The 24,641-nt window shown below is 35.5% G+C and overlaps 1 protein-coding gene across 10 annotated transcripts in view; it reads right to left on the reverse strand.

The window, feature by feature from the left end:
- The window catches only part of CSMD3 (CUB and Sushi multiple domains 3), a 1,302,111-nt gene that overhangs the window by 296,144 nt on the left and 981,326 nt on the right, over positions 1 to 24,641 (reverse strand). For all 10 annotated transcript variants that reach the window (XM_051844773.2, XM_051844775.2, XM_051844772.2 and 7 more), the window contains 2 exons: positions 23,333 to 23,459; positions 21,543 to 21,745 (listed from right to left, as the gene is read on the reverse strand). In XM_051844773.2, coding sequence (XP_051700733.2) covers positions 21,543 to 21,745; positions 23,333 to 23,459 — 330 coding nt within the window. The remainder of the gene's footprint in view (positions 1 to 21,542; positions 21,746 to 23,332; positions 23,460 to 24,641) is intronic.

Below are 24,641 nucleotides of genomic sequence, written 5' to 3' on the forward strand. Positions count from 1 at the left end.
GTGAATGCTATTTTCTCATTTTATTTACTTATTCAAAAATTGGCCTCCATACTAGGAACACTCTATGTTTGTGGGCAGATCAAATAATAATAATTTTAACATCAATCATTCTTCTTTTTTGTATTAAATAGAGACCATAGCCATTCAGGAAAACAAATAACCATTTAAGGAGCTAGGCTATCTCCATGGGAAATAAAAGTGAGATAATCTCACATAATTAGTATGATTAAAAATCAATTATATAACACTATAAATTCATATAAGAATTGGCTATATATTTTACAATAGAATAATAATTGTATTTTACATCAATTTTTACATTTTTGGGAACACATGATTTTACAAATACACAATCCTTATTTCCATTTTCTTTCTGTTATATAGTTATAAAAATTTTCCCAGTTTTCTATTTATTAATTTATTTAATAATAAAGAAAACTTTTAATGCGTTTCACAGAAACAATTCTAAATTCTTCAATAAAATTTCATTCTTTTTCTTTGTCCTCTCCATGCTTGACCAATATAGATGATGTTCCTACACAATTAGGACTTTTGTGCAATATTTTAACATCAAATATTTTGTTTTTAAGATTTACGTATTTTAAATGCAGAGTTACAGAGAGGGAGAGATGGGGGCAGAGAGAGAGTGAGAGAGAGAGAGAGAGAGGTTGAGAGAGAGAGAGAATATCTTCCATCCACTGGCTCACGCACCAAATGGCTACAATGGCCAGGGTTGGATCAATAGGAAGCCAGGGGCCTGGAACCCCATCTGAGTCTCCCATGTGTATAGCAAGGGCCCAAGCACTATCAGTTATTTTAAACACATAAAAATTGAAAAGTTTGGGGACCAGAGTAGTGGCATAGAGGTAAAGCCACTGCCTAGGATGCCGGCGCCCCATATGGCTGTTCCTTCCCATCCAGCTCTCTGCTAATTGCCTGGGAAATGCAGTGGAAGATGGTCTAAGTGTTTGGGTTCCTCCACCTATGTGAGAAACTCTAGGCTCCTGGCTTTGGCCTGGACCAGCCTGGGCCACTGCGGCCATTGAACATTGAACAGGCTGCCTCTCATATGTGTTAGAAGGAAGCTGAATTAGAAATGGAATAGCCAGGACTTTAATCAACACTCTGATACATGACTCAAGCATCGCAAGCAGGGGCTTAACCCACTGTACCACAATGTGACCTACTTCTCTTGTTTAATTTCCAAAACCCTATGAAATTGATAATAAAAAAATGACTTCCTTTTCTTGTTTTCTTCACCTCAAAAAACTGGCCATCTACATTTTGGTTCATCTGGAATGGGAATTATCAAGTGGTTGATACAATTGTACATTTTGCTCCTTGTGCCAACTGCTTATTCAGCAAAAACGGTAATGGTCACAGGGAAAGAGAATGTGAATAAAAGTGGATATGAATGAGTAACTAATATTGTTAATATGGATCATTTTGGAGGCGATTTCTACTTTCAAAAACACTATGCTATGAACTGCATCTCATTCAATTCACAAGAAGTCTATGTTCTATTATTATCCATATTCTTCCTGTAGAGGTGGTTGGTCCCCTGCCACTAATGAGGGAGACCAAAGTGTGAACCAGCTGAAGGACTCTCTCTCTCTCTCTCTCTCTCTCTCTCTCTCTTTTCCCCTTTCTCCCTGTTCCTCTGCCATCAAATAAAGAAATCATTTTTTTTAAAGAACAGTTAAAGTGAGACTGCAGATATGAGACCACATCCAAGGGACAAAAGTCATAGTGCTATATAATACAATGTGTTTACTGTGGTATAAAACGATGTTATCATTACTTATATGAAAATTTATAAAGCAAGTTTTTAATCTTTAGGTGTCATATTGAAACCCAAAGAGCAACTATCCCACCTTTCTATTGTTCTGATTACAATGTCCAAAAACCTTTATTTATGACAGTAACACAAAGATAATAACAAAACAAAAGTAACAAAAATCATAATATTTGCAGATATTGCCACTTCAGTCTTATCCACTGGATTCTGTTGTTATATCATGTTTAAAAATGAATAATGTATATATCTCAGAAAGAGAAATGGTTCTTCTACAAAGATTAACAGAATAATAACAAGGATTACTTTCTCTATTGAGGATATATAACATGCAAATCACTTGGCTACAGGCTAAGTTTATACTCTTAAACTAAAACACAAAATCATATCAAAGTACTAATGTGATCCCATTTTTAGATGGGTAAAATGAACTTCAGAGATATTAAATGCTTATCCTTAGCAGAGCTGGGATTTTATTTTTTTTTTAAGATTTATTTATTTATTTGAAAGTGAGAGAGAGGAGAAGCAGAGAGAGAGAGAGAGAGAGAGAGAGATGCCTTCCATCCTATGGTTCACTCCCCAGTTGGCCGCAATGGCTGGAGTTGCATTGATCCTTATCCAGGAGCCAGGAGCTAGGAGCTTCTCCTGGGTCTCCCATGTGGGTGCAGGGGCCCAAGTCTTACTGCTTTCCCAGGCCATAGCATAGAGCTGGATTGGAAGTGGTGCAGCTGAGTCTCGAACCGGCGCCCATATGGGATGCTGGTGCTTTAGGCCAGGGCGTTAACCTGAAAGCTGGGATTTTAATTCAAACAATAAGGTCCAGGCCCTGCACAGTGGCATAGCTGTGCGGCATCCCATGTGGGCACTGGTTGAGTCCCAGCTGCTCCACTTCCTATTAGCTCTCTGCAATGGCCTGGGAAAGCTGTTTAAGAAGGTCCAGTGCTTGGTCCTCTGCACCCACGTGGGAGACCTGGAAGAAGCTCCAGGCTCTTGGCTCTGGATTGGCCCAGCTCTGGCCATTGCAGCCATTTGGAGAGTGAACCAGTGGATGGAAGACCAACCAACTTCTCTGCCTTTGCCTCTCTGTAACTTCCTTTCAAATAAATAAATATCTTCTTTAAAAAAAAAAAAAAAAGGTTCTTAAATACTGCTACTGTATGATATCTCAAAACAAATCAAACCCATTACCAGAAACAACACACAAGCAGACAGTTGTTTATTAATGAAACAACTGGCAAAAAAAGTCAGTATAAAATGGAAATTCAAAAAATATTCAGCTATTTTTACACTTGATCTTAGCCAAAAGGCTGAGAAGTGATAGCTATTTTTATTTATATATAAAGTCACATTCTTTTGCTGGCCAATATGTTTACCATAAATGGAAGAAAAAAAGACCCATGATTATTTTTGTACTTATTATTACAAATAGAAATGAAAAGAATCATATATATCCCAGTTCCACAATGTACATGTATATATGATTCCATAAATAATTATAATCCCTAGGTCATTTCCACTTCAACTGATGGCTCTTTTTTTATTCTTTTACCAACTTCTCTTTTGTTTGTTTCCCTACAATTCATGGGGGAGTACAAGCAGTAAGATGGAAGCACCCTCATCTTAGCACCACTAAATCTATAAGCCCACTGTCACCTGAACCCATTTTCTGTGTTTCCCTTCTTGTTGCAATGGAGATGTCCTTGCTCACTATGAGGCTAATAACCCTGGTTCTGGTGTTGCTGATATTAAACTCTCTCCACTTCTCAAGATCTTAATTTCTAATCATTTCACATCCCTTCTGACTGTCCATTTCACATCCCTTCTGAATAGTCCAGTACAGGACCATATTCAATAGCATATAAATTGGACTTGTGTCTTTCATCTTCAAAGAGCAGACAAATAAAACCAAATATCCCATTCTCTTCCAATTTATCCCATTTTTTTTTTCTGTTTTCTGTAAAGCAAACCTATTAAAGGGCTCTCCTGAGGGAGATGTCTATAAAACTGTCTCCAGTTTTGTCATCAGTCTTTCATCTATTTCATTAAACAGCTCTTTTAAATGCAGGCTGCCAAGCCTAATGGTAACTTTTTTGTCCTCTTTCAGAGACCTTTCAGCAACATTTGTCACAGCTGACTAATCCTTTCTTCTTCAAGTTCTTTCTTTCCTTGGCTTCCCATTCAGCAGTCTATTCTGGTTTTCTTTCGAGCTCTCTGCAGTGTTTTTTCAGCATTGCTGTTGCTACCTTGTTAACCTGATGACTGAGGGCTGGTCTACGTCTCAGATTAGTCGTGATGCTCTTCTCCCTTTCTACAATTTCTTCCTGGACACCCTCAGCCAATTTTATGATAATGAATACTGTTTTTAGCTTGATGCCAAGACATTTATATAGAGTGCCTTAAATTTCTATCCTGAGCTTAACACAATTCTGTTCACCTGACTATTTAACTTCTCCAATTAGATATTTAATAGTTGCTTGAATTACTATGTCCAACACGTTTGCAAAAATATAAAATCTTATAATTTTCAGATTTGGAAAGTAAAAATGTAAAAATAAAATATCACTTATGTATTTTTTTCCTATAGTACTGTTATCATTGCTAATTTACTCCTGGCTTAAAATAACCAGATTAAAATAATTTTGTTGGAAATAAATTTACAAAAGAAGATAAAATCATTGACATAAGAAATAGAATGATCATTGGCAAAAATATAAGACATCCTACATTTTATTCTATTTTTATGGCAGTAGATCATTTCTAAAAAGATTTCTATCTTGTTATTATAATAAAACAGAAAAAAGTTACTATGTCAAATTTTTACTTCCAAAATGGAACATTTTATCTCACTAAAAATAAATAAGTCATGTAAGACTTCTCTTTATAATTCTCATTAGCTAGGATGTTAAGAATAAATACTAGATATGTAAAAGTAATATAACCCCTTACTATACACAATGGAAAAGGTTTTTAAAAATACATTATTATTTTATACTGATTATATATTTTATATATTATATACATAACACATGACTTTGCATGTATTATAAAATAATTTGTATTCTGTAAAAGCTTATATATGACCTAAGACAGCATTTGTGATACTCAATCTTCATCATTGAATTAAAGGCAATGAAGAGTTAAATGTTAAGTAACATGTACCTTATGAAATCAAGCTTTGTTACCACTGGAATAATTAAATTTTTCTTCTAAGTAAAAATTTGAAAAAAATAACAATAGGTCATCAAATAGTTTTAAGATGAATGAGTGAACAAATCTACAATTAATCACTTCAGCATATGCCAACACTTTATAACACGGCTTTCTTTGAAACCAGGAGACATTTATTCCAAGTATATGGTAAAAATAATTATTTTAATTAATTTATTTACTTTTAACTTCCTTTATCCTGGATAACTTGAGGATGTTTTCTAAATGAAATACAACAGAATATGAATGAATCCTCACTATTGTTAAAACTCTTTTGTGAGGTATACAAACGACTTCTTACATTTGTTTTCATATATTTGATGGTGTAATTTCATTAGAAATAAACATTTCACTTAATACACTTTGCACAATCCTCACTAGAACGTGCACCTATCTCAGCTAGAATATGGGTATTCACTAGAAGTATTAAGTCAGAAATAATGTCTGAGTAACCCTTGTGGTGATTTTGGTCAAATTAACATCATACCTCTATTTTTGCATTGCTTGGTATCACAAAGAATAAATCCAAATTACCCATACATTCTTATGTGTCCTCTCTGTTCTGTTATAAATTTATCTAGAGACCTGTCAAAAAGAGAATCCTTGATTTCCATATAGCTGAATAATGTGCTATCAGAAGCAGAAGACACAGACTCTCCTCTCTACTGCTTCAAGAAAGTGATATTAATCAGGTTACATTAGTTATCTGAATTTCATTGCCTCATTTCTAAAGCTGGCATACTAATATTTTACCTGCCTGTTTTAGGTCTAGATAAAAACTTAAATATCTAGTCTAACAATTACATGCATAATTCCATGAAAATATCAATTCTAAAATGAACCTTTAAAGATCAGCAGATCTTAATATTCACTGTTGAGTCTTTCTAAGTGTTTCTATAAATTACTTTCAATGTATCAGGAGACTTCAGCAAGGCCAAAGTCCAAACTTAGTATTCACAAGACCTTCTATTTCTAGCTTCCAGTTTTAATATTTCATATGTTTGTGTTGATTAAAAAAATGATACCACATTCCCTACTTCATTATCTACAAAAAAACAAGTTGGGTAATGGGAATATTTAACCTGAAAGAAAAATCCTATTCAGAGTCAAATCAATCAGAAAATATTTAAGATTTAGATGGTAACCTAGAAGTGGATTTCACCCTGGAGAATTTTGCCCTTGATTGAGCGCTTGCTTTGTACAAGATCCATCAATTTTATAAAGAACATTCAACATCATTATTAGGCCTACCCACTGCGAGCTACTCAGTAATATGACTATCTTTAGAATTTCATTATGTTACAAAGGATACATCTAATGATACTGCAAGTCAGGTTAAAGTAGATGGCAACAAGACAGGCAGATTCCCACCAATCCAGGAGTGACAAAAGCTGCATAGTGTAATGCATGGAAACAAAACTTCAAAACCAGTAGTGTAATATACTTTGAAGTCCGTAGAAATATCATTTCAAAAAAAAATATATGTACATTTGTTATTTTGCTAAACTATTTTTCCAAGATATTTGAACCAGTTAATATGCTTAAAATTGATTTTATAGGAGTTAACATATAAATATAAAATATATTTTATAGGAGTTAACATTTTCCAGCCTTCACTGATTCAAGTGCTCCAATAGATGGACAGAAATGGGAATGTAATCAACAAAATTGTTATAGAATTAAAATTCATGTTAGGTTGCAGACTCTCAAAATTACAAATACATGAGACTGACTATATCCAAAGATTATAAAATCATATGAGTCAAATTTAAGACAGAATTCTAATATTTGAAGATGATTAGAATTAATGAGTGAAGAATAGAACAAACACATAAATACTCTTTCACATTTCTTATCACAGATAGTATATAGAATTAGTATAGTTCTAGTTTTATATTATTAGAAGATTGGCCCATTAAATCAGATTCATTTGGCATGTACTAAGAACCTAGTACCAGGTATAGGGCCACATTCTAGAGATACAAATATCAATAACATCTTTACCCTTCCAAGAAACACAGTCTAAGAGAGACAGGAGATGTGTACACAGCTTTAAAATAATACATATTAGATACTGGTAGCTTTGCTATACAACCCAAACAGTATAAGAAGCTAAACATATTGAAACAATTTTAGTTATGTAAAACAATCAAAGTTATGTAAATAAAATGAGAATTGAATAATTAAATTGATATGCTGATAAAAACTCAAAATGTTTGTATTTAAAACCATCTTAAAACTCAAAAGGCTCCCATAGCCTTGGCAGCTCATGACAAGAGCCTAGGGTGATTACTGATGCCATAAACAAGAGTGTCAATTTGTTAAGTCAACAACAGGAGTAACTGTGCACTTACTCTTCATGTAGGATCTCTGTCCTTAATGTGCTGTACATTGAGATTTAATGCTATAACTAGTACTCAAACAGTATTTTTCACTTTATGTTTCTATGTGGGTGCAAACTGTTGAAATCTTTACTTAAGATATGCTAAACTGATCTTCTGTATATAAAGAGAATTGAAAATGAATCTTGATGTGAATGGAAGGGGGGAGGGAGAAGGAAAGGGGAGGGTTGCGGGTGGGAGGGAAGTTATCGGGGGGAAGCCATTGTAATCCATAAGCTGTACTTTGGAAATTTATATTCATTAAATAGAAGTTAAAAAAAAAAAGAAAGAAAGCAGAAAAAAAAATCTTAAAATTATTTCTAAAAAATCTAAATGACTTCCCTGTGCACAAAGAAATACCTTGTTTATATGTCTTGTCTGGAGATAAAATAACCTATGAAAAATAATCTTTGTGGTGCATGCGATCATTCTTTAGTTTGTCTCTTGGCCATAATTACTCGCTTCATGTACTATTTTCTCTAAAGAATAGTTTTCAAATATCTTATTTTTATTAATATTGGTACTGTATTTTAATGTTTTCAGTTGTTATGTTCAATAGATGTCTTTCTGGCCGGCGCTGCGGCTTACTAGGCTAATCCTCCGCCTTGCGGCGCCGGCACATCGGGTTCTAGTCCCGGTTGGGGCGCCGGATTCTGTCCTGGTTGCCCCTCTTCCAGGCCAGCTCTCTGCTGTGGCCCGGGAGTGCAGTGGAGGATGGCCCAGGTGCTTGGGCCCTGCACCCCATGGGAGACCAGGAAAAGCACCTGGCTCCTGCCATCGGATCAGCGCGGTGCGCCGGCCGCAGCGCGCCGGCCGCGGGGGCCATTGGAGGGTGAACCAATGGCAAAGGAAGACCTTTCTCTCTGTCTCTCTCACTGTCCACTCTGCCTGTCAAAAAATAAAAAAAATAAAATAAAATAAAATTTAAAAAAATAGATGTCTTTCTATAATTTCTCAAGATATTTCTTTTTAAGTATTTATGAATTTATTTATTTTCATTTCACTTTGAAAAGCAGATGGAGTTGGCAGAGATAGAGAGAGAGAGAGAGAGAGAGAGACATAGAGAGAGAGAAAGACCTTCTATCTACTGGAAGTAAGGTCCCGCGTACTTGAGCTCTTCAGTACCTGTTGCCTCCTAAAGTATGCACTTGAGGCCAAGATATGAACCCAGGAAATCTGGCACAAAACATGAGCTTCCCAAGCAGCATCTTAACCACTGTTACAAACATCAACCACTCTATACTATTTCTAATTGCACAAGAGTGCCTAAGTCTTATTGGTAATGACCAGCAAAAAGAGAAAGTGATACTGACATACAAGTTTTCTTAATTTTTTCTGGAATCAGCATTACTTTGTGAAACACACATAGTTTATTTCAACTGAATACAGAATATATGTAAGTTTCAACATTTTTGTTGTAATCAGAATATTGGAGCTGTATGAGCTTGCTGTTAGGATTTATGTGCACACTACAACCAATTCCAAGTGCATTTATTTCTTACTTTTATGAGAGCTTTCTTTGGTCATACAGTGTGTCACCAGAATTTATATTTGTGTTACCCTCAGAAAGCAAACTTTTGAATCTTTAATATGCAAATTTTGCTCATTTTAAAACTATTTCAAATAACTCTATTAAGTTTAGACAAATACAACATTTATAACATACATATTCATAAAACAAATGAAAACAATAGCTCAAAGAACCAAAGGAGAAGTGGAAATACGTTAAGTTCCTATATTTTGTGTCAGAAAATATAGCATCATTTAATTTTTTTTTCCAAAAAGAAGAGAGATAGACACTGAGAGAGACAGTAGAGACAGAGAGATCATCCATCTGCAACTCCATTCCCACAGGCCAGACAGTACTGTCCGGGCTGAAATTGGGAGCATGGAACTCAATCCATGTCTCCCTAAGGAGTGGTAAGGATACAAATATTTGAGCCATTATCTCCTGTCTGGAGGAAGTCAGAATTGAAAACAGAGCCAGGACTGGAACCCAGGTACTCTAATATGAAACACAGGTGTCCCAAGCAGCATCCTAACCACTGTACAAACACCAATCTTAATGATACTTTTTTTAGTTGACATAATGATGTTTTGATAAGTTAAAGATGTATGCTACAAATGTTAGATAAAATACCTTTGTGCCCTCAAATTAGAGGCCTAGCAATTAGAAGAGGAAAAAGTAATAATAAAATAGAATAAAAGGAACAATAAACAGATGAGAACAACAAAAAAGTAAATCATAATATAGTAGACAACCCTAACAGAATAATTAATTAACTATAAATTATAAATACATGAAAAAAATAGACAAAAGGTACAGTTATTGTGGTGTAATGGACTAAGCTGCCTCCTGCAACACAGACATCCCCATATGGGTGCCAGTTCAAGTCTGGCTGCGACAGTCTTGATCCAGCTCCTTGCTGGGAAAGCAGTGGAAGATAGCAAATGCTTGGGCTCCTGCACTGATGTGGGACACTGGATGAAGCCCCTAGCATCTGTCTTCCTCCTGGCCCCACCCCAGATATTGTGGCCATTTGGGAAGTGAACCAGCAGATGCAAGATCTCTCTGTATCCCTCTCTCTGTCTATCTCGCTCTCATTCTCTCTTTCTGTCTCTCTCTCTATAACTTTGCCTTTCAAATAAATAAAATATATCTTTCAGAAATAGACAAAAAGAACAGACAAATCTGCAATTTCATTTGGGCATTTAAACTCATATTTTACAGTAGTAGGAGGACAGATAATTGTTAATGACATGGAACATTTCAGAAACTATATCAATGAAAATGACCTTTACAGAACACTATGACCAACAGTAGCAAACAGATATTTTTTCATGTAAACATGATATTTTTAGAAAATCATATGCTGAGGGGCTGGCACTGTAGCATAGCAAGTAAAGCCGCCACCTGCAGTACTGGCATCCCATACGGGCACCAGTTCGAGTCTCCACTGCTCCACTGCTGATCCAGCTCTCTGCTATGGCTTGGGAAAGCAGTAGAAGATGGCCCCAGTCTTTGGGCCCCTGCACCCAAGTGGGAGACCCAGAAGAAACTCCAGGCTCCTGCCTTCCAATCGTTACGGCCAATTGGACAGTGAAGCAGCGGATGAAAGACCTCTCTCTCTCTGCCTCTCCTTCATTCTCTGTGTAATTCTCACTTTCAAATAAATAAATGTCTTTAAAAAAATAAAATCATATGCTGACCATAAAACAAGTCTCAGTGAATTCAAAACTAATGAAATGTAAAAATGTAACTGCATTTATAGTATCAGAGGCTTTGTCTCTAAAACAAGTTTTCAAAGACTGCTATGATTTCCTAAAATGCAGGTAAAAATATAAATATTGAAGCATAAATATTTGAGGCAATCGAAGTACTGATTCTGTATTAGAGGTATTGTTCTGATTGATACATATTTGAACTCATGTAAGTATTTGTGAAGTTCCTCTGCTATAGAAGCTGGCATATTAGTCTCGGATACATGCAGAAGATAATCAATATTATAAAATGATGAAATTAGTTTAGTAGAGTTTTAATTTGATCTTAATGAAAATCTATAACTTTTATACCGATTTGTACTTTCTGGCTTTCATATTTTTAATGACAAAATGATTTCTCCATTTATGCCAATATATACTGTATGCATATAGCCTGTTCACTATGAATTTTCCTTTATTCTTAATTGAGAAATTATTTTTTTATGATTAGAACATAGTTATTGTGTGCAATTTACATATAATTGATCATGTAAGAACTAAAAGCCAAAATTCACACAGTTAATCTAAATAGCTCTTCTAGTGCTTTATTCTCCTGAAATTCATGGGCAAAAATAATCTATATGTTTTAGTCTAAATCTCAACAAATAATGATTTAATATATAATAAACTTTAAATGAAAGTATATTATACTTCATAACATGCTTGAAAGTAATTAGGGAATAATAGCCTATTACTCCTGAATGTGTCAAGGTTCTAGTGGTAAGTTGATATCAGGGGACATTTCCATTGAGGAAATGGTTGCACCTAAACTATTGTGACAAGTGACAGCATCAACAAGATGGCAACATACAAATTCCTGGACTCTCCTTCACCCTACATGCACACACATACCTGCACACACACATACATATACATAGCAATTTAGCAAGAATTTACCAATTCATTTTGTGAGAAATCTATAACCTAACTAGAAAGCTATTCCATCCCAGAAGAGAGTAAAACTCGAACTTACTGAAGCCAATACGTCTATTCAGGGCACCCTGCTATCAGAATCCCTGTGACCAGAATGGTGTCATACAAACAGGAAGAAGTTCCATAGGTCCTAGATTCTCCAAGGAGAAGGATGCAGTTGGATTGGATATCCAACACCCCAACATTACCAATGACAGCCTTTGAACTCTGATGGAACCATACAATCTAGCTAACTGGGGGCAAACAGCAATGGTGGCATTTGCTTGTTATACCTTAGATCTTCCGCACGGCTCAGTATAAAATGAGCCAACAAAACATCCAAGCTGTCAGCTTTCTCCTGAAGAGGAAAATAACTGATCCTTTGTCCACTGCTCCAACTCCTCTGAGGCTGTTCAAAGAGCTGGCCAACTGTCCTGCAAGTTTTGGAACTCTAGTAACTCTCATACAATTTTACAAGGGAGAATGGAGAGAGTAGTGTGGACTGGAAGATGCCTTAGCTTACCTCTTGTCACAGAAACATACAAAAACCATAGTGCCTACTTCTTGGGGATGGAAAGAGTTGGTAGAGTCTGGCCAGTCTGGTTGGTGGGGGTCTTATTCTGTTCAAGGCCAGTCCTTGAAGAATGGGAGAAGTATGTGTTTTTTTTTTTTTAATACAAATATACCATATAGAGAACATCAGGGAAAATAAATATTCAGGCAAGAATACTTAGAGTATAGGGATAAGATAAATCTATAGAAACTCACATTAAAGGAATAAAATTAGATTTATCTGACAAATTCAAAAAAACTATTACAAATATATACTCTGAGGTCAAAATAATAATGCATGAGCAAATGAGAATTTCAATGAAGATACAGAAAACATAATATATAAACTAACAAACAGAAATCGTGGAGTTTGGGGTAATAGTTTGACCTAGCAGTCATGAGGTCAGCTAAGGTACTCATTTTATTATATTGGAACATCTAATTCAACTCCCAGCTATTGTTCCTGATTCCAGTTTCTTTTTAATGAAGACCATGGGAGGCCACGGTGACAGCTAAATTGTTTGACTTCCTATTCCCTATGTGTGAGATAAAATTCAGCATAATGAAAAAGCTTTAGAGATTTTCAGTATGGCTTATATTTACAGTAAAAAATAATGAATTCCACAGGTAAAATTTTGTTTAGAAAACAGACTTGATGTTAATTGTTCTCTTCACAATAAAATAACATTGTTAGAAAAAGGAACATGCCTACAAAAATAGGTACTTTTAAATGATCAATACTCAGGGATCAATGAAAAGTTCATGGAAAATGACAATCATGAAATAACTATGACTAGATTTCAAAATTATTTACATTAAAACAAACATCTTTTAATTCTATTTTTCCATGAACAGTTTGAAGTTCCCTCATAATTAATACACCAAATATTTTAAGTGATAACAATGTATTTGATGTATTATCATGATCTCAAATCATAATTTCATAATGTTTCATATTTTAGCACACAAACTTCCCTTTTCACCAGGTTATGGGATGTTAACATGGTATACAGGATAATGTGTAGGACTGGTGGTTAAGCTGCCATTTGCAAAGCTCACATCCCATACAGTATCCTGGTTCAAGTCATGGCTACATCCCAATTCCAGCTTTGTGGTAATGCACACCAGAGAAAGCAGTGGATGATGCCTCTGACGGATGAGTTCCTCTCAACCACTAGGGCACTTGAATTGAATTCCTGGCTCTGAGCCTTTTTTGTGAGTGAGACAGTAGATGAGAGCATTTTCAGTTCTTTCTTTCTTTCTGGCCTTATCTTTATCTCTGTTGCTATCTACCTCTGTATGTCTCTGCCTGTCAAATAAATAATTTAAAAAAACAAAGTAGTTTTGAATTATACTATAAATAGCAAGTATATTCGTGGCAAGAATATTCAGATCATATTTTTTAGGTCTACCATGCAATAGCTTAGCATATTTGTGTGCATATTTCAATAATCCATATTTTCCATTAATTTTCTGCCAATTTCGTGGTCTGGTAGTATCATATTTCTTTCAAAACACACCAAAGTCTATGACAGAACTGGCTGTTAGAGGAAATAGCTGACAGGGCAACAATATCAAATGCTTCTTCCACTACCATCCAAAAATAGAGTAACTTAGGGGTTCATATGTCAGAATATTTTGTGTTATCCATGAGTGTTTTACCTGCTGTCCTTGAAAGGGGTGTGTAGATTCTCTGACATCTGTGAAAGGTTGAGAAATAGAAACTTGTTTTGCTTTTCAGATTTGACCATGCACTTCATAATTACTCTGGGTGCTGCCATGATATATTACTCTTTACGAAGTAAGATTGAAAGAAAGTAGAGATGTAAAAAATATGCTGTGTGGCTAATTTTAAACAAACTATTGGTGATACTTTGTTGAGAAACACAGACCAAGGTCCTAACCAGATAGGACACCAAGATAACAGGCCTAAATCAGGACTATCCTGGGTATACAGGGGCATATGATGGTTCTAATAAAATATGCACACAGTTGGGGCTGGTGCCATGGTGCAGTAGTTAATCCTCCCCCTGCAGTGCTGGCATCCCATATGGCCGCCAGTTCTAGTCCCAGCTGCTCCTCTTCCAATCCAGCTCTCTGCTGTGGCCTGGGAAAGCAGTAGAAGATGACCCAAGTCATTGGGCCCTTGTACCCGCATGGGAGGCCAGGAAGAAGCTCCTGGCTCCTGGCTTCAGATTGGCACAGCTCCAGCCATTGCAGTCATTTGGGGAGTGAACCAAGAGAAGAAGACCTTTCTGTCTGTCTCTCCCTCTCATTGTCTGTAACTCTACCTTTCAAATAAATCAGTGCAATCTTAAAAAAAATAATTTAAAATATGCACACAGGACCAGAGCAGTACAAATTGGAAGTGACTAATTTTGCCTAGAAATTAATTGATGGTAGAAATGCCATTTTCCCTGGGCCTTGGAAAATCATGAAGAACGTATGGATTTTTGTACTGTGAGCATATTTGTTCCACATGGAAGAGAGTCTACCTAAAAACAAATATGAAAGAAATATATCCTTTCAGTATGGCAGAGTCAGCTGGATGTGTGAGGGTGCTTGAGAAAGTTCATAGAAAAATGGAGGGGCCGGCACTGTGGCATAGCAGTGGCATAGTCACCGCTTGCAGAGCCAGCATCCCATATGGGTGGCCAGTTCAAATTCTAGCTGCTCTACTTTTGATCAAGCTCCTTGCTATGGTCTGGGAAAGCAGTGGAAGGTGGCTCAAGTTCTTGGGTCCCTAAACACATGTGAGAGACCCAGAAGAAGCTCCTGGCTCCTGGATTTGGATCAGCTCAGCTCTGGCCATTGGAGTCATCTGGGGAGTGAACCAGCTAATGGACGACTTTCTCTCTCTCTCTCTCTCTCTCTCTCTCTCTCTCTCTCTGCAATGCTGCATTTCAATAAATAAATTTAACAAAAGAAAAAGAAAAGTGGAATTGATAAGCTTATTTTGATTCAAGAAAACTATGATATCCATGCATTTTATTTTTCACAATATACATTTTGTAAGAGTATATAAATGATATCAAGGGCTTAGTAGGCTAGCAGGCAGTTTGTTTGTAAATTGTAGAGACTTTACATGAAGTCCAAAGTTTTGAGTTTAGAACTGTGTAGCCATTAAATACTTTTAAACCAGGGATTGATGTCTGATTTGTATTTCAGAAAGATCAGTCAGGTAGAAATATGGAGAAAAGTTTGGCTGGAGGGATAATGAAGTAAGTGACTGTTAGAGATGTGCAGGGAGCAATAATGAGGATGGGAACAAAGGCGGGGGCACCATGCAGTTCTTTAAGGCTGGGGGACATCAACCTCTCATGGCTAAAGGATCCGATTCCTTGAGAATTTTCAGCAGTATAAGCCATAGGTCTTAGTATTTTGTATTACCCAGCAGGGCCAGATTCTTAACAGAGAGGGCGAAAAGCGAAGAGCATAGAAAATGCTCTGTCAAAATCAACTATGCTGTGGACAAATGACAGCGTGATACCAAAGAAGTCCTCCCTGTGGAACTGAAGTGCAATGAGACAGGCAGATTACAAATTTTAGCAGAGGATATAGAGGCTGACTGCTGAGCAGCAAGGACAGCACACAGGACAGCATGAGATAGCTATGTAAGACTTAGGCAGCTCTGATTAAGCAAAAGTGCCTTGCAGACTATAACACTAAGAGGCAAAGCTACAGACTCTACAAAGAATGGGTAGATCATGAAACAGAAGTCACGAGGCTGCTAATAGTGGCTTGATGAAGACTGTAAAGTTAGTATGTGACCTACATTTCAGTGAAATTCACTTTTAGTAAAGTTCAGAGAAATAGAATTTATTCATTACATTTTGTTGGTGAAGACTGTTTTGCTACTATTGCCCTATTTTTTAATTGAATATTTTGATTTCCTTTTTTTTTCTTTTTATTTTTTTAATTTTTTTATTTTTTGACAGGCAGAGTGGACAGTGAGAGAGAGAGAGAGAGAGAGAGGTCTTCCTTTGCCATTGGTTCACCCTCCAATGGCTGCGGCCGGCGCGCTGCGGCCGGCGCACCGCGCTAATCCAATGGCAGGAGTCAGGTACTTATCCTGGTCTCCCATGGGTTGCAGTGCCCAAGTACTTGGGCCATCCTCCACTGCACTCCCTGGCCACAGCAGAGAGCTGGTCTGGAAGAGGGGCAACCGGGACAGAATCCGGTGCCCCGACCAGGACCAGAACCTGGTGTGCCGGCGCCACAAGGCGGAGGATTAGCCTAGTAAGCCGCGGCGCCGGCCTATTTCGATTTTCAATAAGAGTTATTTGCTAAAATGAGGAATGGGAATTGTTATGGTAAGAGAAAGGGAGAATCCAATAAAAAATGGACAATTACAAATGACAGTGGGAAAAGCTTTTGGCTCAACACATGGACTCCCAGATCTCAAGTTAGAGTGCCTAGTTGGATTCCTGGCTCTGGCTCCTCCATTTCTCTTTCAACTTCTTGCTAATGCATACAATTAAGGTAGCAGGTGATGGCTCAAAGATTTGAGTTCCCACTGTGCATATGGGAGACATGGATTGAGTTCTTGTCTCCTGGCTTCTGCCTAGCTGAGTCCAGGGACTTGAACCAGTGGTTGGAAATTCTCACTCTCTCTCTCGCACTAACTCTGCCTGTGGAAAAAAAAAAAAAAAAAAAAAAAAAAAAAAAAAAAAAAAAAGAGAAAGGAAATTCTCGCTCTCTCTTTCTCTCTCCCTCTTTCTGAATTTCAAATGAAATTAAAACAAACAAATGAAAAAGAACTTAGGGGCCAGCTCTTGGCACAGCAGGTTAAACCACTGTCCACAACACCATTATGCCATATAGGCTCTGGTTCAAGTCTCAGCAGCTCCTCTTTCGATCTAGCTCCCTGCCAATATGCCTGAGAAAGCAGTACAAGATGGCCCAAGTGCTTGGGCCCCTGCACCCATGTGAGAGACCCGGAAGAAGCTCCTTGTTCCTAGGCTCAGGTAGCCTCCACTCTGGCCATTGCTGCCATTTGGGGAGTGAACCTGCTGATGGAAGATCTCTCTCTCTCTCTCTCTCTCTCTCTCTCACTCTCACTCTCACTCTCTCCTCTCTCTGTAAGTCTGCCTTTCAAATAAATGAGTAAATCATAAAAAAATTAAATGATAGCACATCCTGAAGTTCAAGGACTGTTTGGTTTGTACTTGTTTTTTTAGCATTAATTTTTAATAGCACTACTTTTTACTCCAAAAAACAACTTAAAATTTGACATTATATTATATGATTACCCTAACGAAGATATCTGTTCCATAAAGATAGTTTGGGAGATAAAGGTATTCATGATATATTTAAGAAAGCATATACCACATAATTAAAGCACCTCCAGAAAAATGAATTGCTAAATTATTCTGATCTTTATTATGGGCCAAAAAACTCACATCAAAACTAGTGTAAGTGATATGGTCAGAAAATGCTTAACTAAAGGATCTATCTTCACACTGAATCTGGAAGAATGAATAGAATTGAAGCACAAAACAGCAGATATAACATGTAAAGTGAAAGAAGTTTCATTATAGAAAACAGCAGGGACATGCATTCCCTGGTTGGCCTCAGGGCTAAAGCAGCAGACTTGAAAACAGCAGGGCATGTGTGTGAGTGAGTGTGTGTGTGTGTGTGTGTGTGTGTGTATGTATGGGTATGTGTGCCTGTGTCTGTGTCTGAATGAAATTAAGATTTGCCTCAATGAAAGAAATGATGCCTTTTGGAATTTATTCTAGATAAATATTATTAATATGGTGTTCTTAATGCACTTCCCTAGAATGAATGAATGAATATGATGAACTATATTTATCAAAGGGAGAGGAATTTCCATAGGCACAGAAGTGGCAAACTGAACTGCAAGTCAAATTTTACCCACTCAGTAGTACTGGCCTATAGTACACTTACATTCTTTTTAATATTGCTTGTTTACTTTGAAAATTGGATGACGTTATATAAAATTATTCCAGGTTCCACTTTAAAATTGGCCTGTCTTTCTAAGGGGAAAAGTGTCCAGATCTCTAGGTGGCAATTGCAGCTTTCACCTAGCCAGCACACACTCCTCCTCTCCTTTATTCCTCCTCACTGCTTCACTGCTCTTCAACAGTGTGACCTTTGATGTGGTGCTTGGGAACATAATCAGGAAACCGAGCTAATTAAGATGCAGAACTTCATTGTGACCACTAATACATAATGGAAACTGTCTATTTCCTCTTGCATATTAATTCATGTTTCTAGAATAATGACAGCATAAAAACTACTGCTAAGTAATTACTACATACCAACCACAAAATAATCTTCCTCCAGATACTTGTGGATTTGAACCCCCATCCAACTATCTGCTAATGGCAGATTCTTGAACAAATTAACTGACATTCTGAACCCTGAAACTCTGTGTATTTATTTGGGAAATAAGGATGCTTACCGTATCTTATATAAAGCTTAAATGAGATCATCAATATAAAGCACTTCACATAGTTATTAGCACCAGCAAAATCTCATTCATAAAAAGAATATTTTCCAGTTTTGAAATCTAAACATTCAGAAAGCTATATGAGCATGTGTTTTATAAAAGATCTCCATCCAACAAGCTAATTTTCATTGATTGGTGCTGTACATAATATGTTTTCCTTCAATGTAACTTTATTTCAATAGGTACATTTTTAGGCTTGATGGGTGATACAATGTTTTTATATTAAGGAATATTGTGAAGGCAGATACAGTAAAGTTCTACTATGATATATATTGTCTCCACAACTTTAATATGTTCTACAAATATAAGTAGAAAATTCACTCTTAATATCAGACAAATCTCCAAAAAAATTCCCAGAAAAGCATGTTCATATTAATCTGTTGTATTTTATATTCATAGACAGTAATCCTGAAGCACATTTTCAATTAATTTACATATATTTAAACACAAGAACCATGTAAGTTGAAAACGCTGTATGTTACTAATTTAAGGTAAAAGAAAGAATTGTTTGTTGCCAAGCTAATAAGTTGCTCTTACTTCAAAAAAGAGATATAAACAGTAGAAAATAAACTCTAAAAGCATGAAGAATATTTAATTGGTAAATGTTTCATAATTAAAAGTTATTGGCATTCTCTATTCTTATATTCTTATTTTTGTTTCTTTCTTCCTTTTTCTCAAAAACATGTTTAAAGTGCAATTATAGATATTGACTTTACTGTTTGCTCTTATATCAGTCCTGAGCTTGGTTTACATAATATAAAACAACTCATTTTTCATATCCCACTCCTGACACCAGAAAAAAAATTGTGTTAGTCATTATATGAAACAATGTTCTAAGACAAAAATTTTCAAGCCATTTATGCATTGAACAATTGTTTACCTAACACAATAATATTCTGTTGACACTTATTTCAAAAGCCTCATGTTTTATTACCTTGTTTTCAAAGCACTCTAGTTTTATATTCATTCACTTAAAATAATAGGTCATTAGGTACCTACTATATTGTCAATGCAAAATATTATGCTCACGATTGTGTTTTATCTTAATAGCCTATTTGTGAGATGAGCATTATTATTCTTATCAGTAAACTTGGCCTCAGTAATGAGGTAAAATGCCTGTGAGCCTGTCCTGTGGCTCTGCAGGTTAAGCAGCCTCCTTGAGTGAAGGTGTCCCATAGGAGTGCTGGTTCCAGCTGGGGCCGCTCCACTTCCTACCCAGCTCTCTCTGAATGGCCTGGGAAAACAGCAGAACATAGCCCAAGTACTTGGGCCCCTGTACCCACCAGGGGGACCCTGAAGAAACTCCTGGCTCCTGGCTTTTGCCTGGCCTAGCCCTGGCTATTGATTGCAGCCATTTGGGCAATGAACCAGCAGATGGAAGCTCTCTCTCTCTCTGTCTCTCCTCTCTTTCTCTATGAATCTGACTTTCAAATAAATAAATACATCTTAAAAATAAAATAAATTAAAGTGCCTAATGTCAGTGATTAGTAAAGAGGAAGAACATGAATTGAGGCACATTAGAAAACTAGTTTTCACTCTACATGATATTAGAAATCTTATAGATTTATGTTAATAGGCTTTTTAAAGACTAAACAAATAAAGGATGCATTAGCAACTGTTTTCAAAGAGACATTGCTTTAGAAATAAAAATAATAATAGAAATAAAAATATTTAAATTTTCATTTGTTTTTTCCAACCACTAAACAAAATATATATATTTAATATGCATTCAATCTCTTAGCAGTGTTATAAAAAGAAAAGAAAACTTACAAAACAAAAACAAGTCAAGAACACTGGTATTTTTTTTTTTTTTTTTTGACAGGCAGAGTGGACAGTGAGAGAGAGAGAGAGAGAGAGAGAGAGAGAGAGAGAAAGGTCTTTCTTTTGCCGTTGGTTCACCCTCCAATGGCTGCCGCGGCCAGCGCATCGTGCTGATCTGAAGCCAGAAGCCAGGTGCTTCTCCTGGTCTCCCGTGCGGGTGTAGGACCCAAGCACTTGGGCCATCCTCCACTGCACTCCCTGGCCACAGCAGAGAGCTGGCCTGGAAGAGGGGCAACCGCGACAGAATCCGGCGCCCCGACCAGGACTAGAACCCGGTGTGCCGGTGCCGCAAGGCGGAGGATTAGCCTATTGAGCCGCAGCGCCGGCCGAACACTGGTATTTCTTACAACGAATCATATTTCATTATTACAGAAAATCTTTATTAAATAGCCTAAATTTTTCTTTGAAAGACTTATGTGGAGATTTAATTAAGATATTCACTAGAATACAAATAAAATTAGTAAAATATGTGTGATTTTTAAAGAGTAAATATTATTCATTTCTTTTCATGCCTACAAAAACTAAACATTTAAAAATACTGGTTTTATGGCCTGGTCATATTAGAAATGGAACAAAATTCAAAATTCCCAAATGCTTCAAAATTTCCAAACTTTTAGAATTCCAATATTATGTTCTAAGTAGAAAATTCCACACCTTATCTCATCTTGCAGTGAAGATACAGGTACACTAAAATATTTTATAAAATTAATTTTTGGCTATGTGTATCTGAAACATAGATGAGAGTGATTGCATATCCAAGATATCTCATTATGTATATGCAAATATTCCAAAACCTGAAAAAATCCCAAATCCAGAACACTCTGGTCCCAAACAGTTTGGATAAGGAATATTCAATCTTAATAATTTTCATAGTGTAATTATTTTATTATCCAGGTTTCTTTAACACTATCTTTAAGGACAATTGTTTTGACCAATGGAGAAAAATTTCAACAACTAATATTCACAATTAATTGTACTTTTTTTCAAAGAGCATTTTACCTTGAATTCAGAGAAATAGTAAGACCAGAAATAAAAATAATTAAGATCACTAAAATTTTAAAATAGATTTTGGACAGTAATCATGACTATTTAAATTACATTTAAGAAATAAATAGTAACAATAATAATAATAACTCACTTGAAAACTGAATTGCAAATCCAGATTTGCTGATATAAAAATCTGTGTCAAACTGGATGGTTACTATGTTGAGGGTGCTGTGGATTCCTTCAGGAATAAGAGATCCACTAATTTCTTTTAATAACATCTCGTTTTCTGGTGGACCATCCCAAACTCGGAGTATATCATGTGATGCTTCCGTATCGAAAGCAAGAAACTGCAGGCTGTGGAAGAACCACATATCTGTTTAACTTTTTAAAACAAGGATTCAGGTTTAAATACAGAAAAGAGAAAATATGCATTGCTGCTTTTACTAGGTATTCCTTTCTTTTCTGAATTAAAATAGATGAATTATGGAAACATCACACAAACTTAATCAGCTTTCTATGCATTATGTAAATTTTTTCTTTAAAATATGGTTAAATACATAATTGCATCTCCTTTGCAAATCAGAGATTTTAAGTATACATTCCTTTCAGTGTTCATGAATTTTAACTGTGGCAGTAGTAGGTGACATTTATAGAGGATCTCTTGTGTATCAAGTACTCTGCAAATTGCATTATAGATATATTTGTTTCATTGTTATAGTCACCCAATGAAGCAGTAACAATTTTCATCTTAATTTTATCAATGTGGCAAGTGAAGTTTAAATGATTACAAGGGTAGCAAGTTATCTGACTGTGCAGTATATACTTTTACTACTCTTTCATGTTAAATCTGCTCTGCTTTATGTCTAATCTAGATAAAATTAATATCTAATACTTTTTTGCCTTTTGCAAAGATTAGAAATCCACATTTAGTAACTTCCTCAACTAAACTGTACCACATTCACTTTTGATGCATGAATTGTAACAGCTTTAAATCTGGGTGCACTTTAATAACAAAATATTTACTTTCATTTTCAACAATTAGAGAATCATTGGATTTCATATTTTAAGTGCAATAATTTTAATATTGAAATAAAGCCATACACAATCTAGACTAAAGTAAAATAAATTGGGGATATATCCAGGATAGCTTGTTTTGAGTTCTGCACATTGCCTTGCAAAAGTAATATACCAATTGATAGTGAATATACCAATGCATAGGAGTGTACCACCTAAAAGCCCTCCTAAAATTCCATTTATATGAGGCAGAAATTCTTAATTATTAAACTTATTATCTGTGAGTGATAACACACTTGTGACAAGGACAATTTGTTCATTTAGTAATCCATTCCCAGCTAAACTCATAATGGTAATACCAAGACTAAGAGTGTCTGTGTTAGCCATGGAAAACTCACCATTATTGATTTAGGAGGAAATTGTTACATACTCATCTAAAGGGCAACAATATGGAAAATTACGAATCCCAAACCTACACTTAGCAGAAAAGCAACCACAGTTGCTTCTGAAATGTCTGTAAGGCTAAAGGAGACAGGAAATGGAATTGAGTCTCCTTCCATTCTAATTTCTTCTAAATAGTCATGAAAATACACTTATGGTGATCTCTCCATAACAGATATAACTTATCCTTATTAATTGTTAGATTCAACATGTTGAATCATTAAGAAGTGATTCTTGCGTTCACAAGAAGCAAGGAAAAGTTTCACACTTTTGCTTTGTAACTATGGTAAGCTTCCTTCTCAGGGTTCCATGAGTTATTGCTGCAGTCCATAAAGTAATAAGTTATGTTAATAAATACTGTTCATATTTTAAATCATATCAAGGTTAATATTATTGAAAAATCTTGATACTGATGGATATTGTATATAGAAGATGATCAGGAAATTCATATTCATAATAACTTTGAGAAAATTAAATCAATTTTACCTGACAATGTTTCCTGGATCTACCTCAATCATCCACATGCAACGTAGATTATTGTCATATGGAAAAGGATAACCAGGAGATAAGATTCTTCCAGATGATTCTCCTTTAAAACGACCTCCACATTCAGCTAATAAAAAATAATAGAAGTTTAATTTGCAATTTCAAATATTTTCAAAACAAATTTGTCAATAATGTTTTTCCACATTAAGAAAGCTAAATATTGATTAATTTTCCTCTTGAAACATACATTTGTATAAGCTTTCTCAAATTAAAGTATGAATTCGAGAATATATTATACAATAAAATGACAGTCTCAGATCACATAAAAACAATAAAACAAACCTAATTAGGCAACAAAAAAAGGACACATCAAACTTCTGAGTTAGGCTTCCAAACATTTTAAAATGTGTTGTTAAATAATGATAAGTTTAAAAGGGAAACAGATGGCAGGATGCTCACTGCTAGTGCATTACAGACTGAATAATTCATCATCTTGCTACCCCACCTCTGAGAAAAACTAATCTTTGCCGGGGTCCCTCAGGCCTTCTAAATTTCATTGTCCTTTTATTCTCCTTTAAATCACTTTAAACTCTCCCTTTTAACCTTCAAAAAGTCACACTGACATTTTTATTACATTTTTTTTACTTCAGTTAAATCTACTTTTGCACTGATTTAATGTGGTCTTTAATTTTTATAAAATTTATCAAAATAAAAACTGGTAGATTGTCATGTATTATAATTAAAATTTTAACTTTTGGGGTATTCTCTCTACATGTAAATACTACTGGAATGTCAGGAGTGATTTTATTTCAGTAAGCAAACAATCTAGAAATGATTCTCTATATTAGAAAAAAGAGAAAATAAATATTTTTGCTAATTGTGTTGCTCTACATCTTCAAACACCAGAAACAAGGAAAACACTGTGTGATGTATTATGCATATGAAACAGCTCCAAATTATTCTCTTGCCAAAAAATAAACCAAAATAGCGTTTTTCCTTAATTATTAGAAGATACTCCTTTATTTATTTTCCTTTTTCTCTGAACAGTTTCAATCTTGCTCAGATTCAGTGATTAAATTATTTTTTTTCTTGTGGATTTTTATTATTACACCAAAGAAGGTAAAAGACAGTTTTTACATTTGCAAGAGATCTGATGACACTACAATCTAAAGGCTCCATTTTGACGTTCCATATATGTAAATTTGTTTCAAAACTTTAGATATTATCTCTAACCACACTGTGATGGTTAGTTTTAGGTATCAGCTTGGCTCCACTAGTTTCTATGTATTCCATTGAAGGCTAATCCATA

The sequence above is a fragment of the Oryctolagus cuniculus genome, chromosome 6, assembly GCF_964237555.1.
Source record: "Oryctolagus cuniculus chromosome 6, mOryCun1.1, whole genome shotgun sequence".
NCBI classification, from domain to species: Eukaryota; Metazoa; Chordata; class Mammalia; order Lagomorpha; family Leporidae; genus Oryctolagus; species Oryctolagus cuniculus.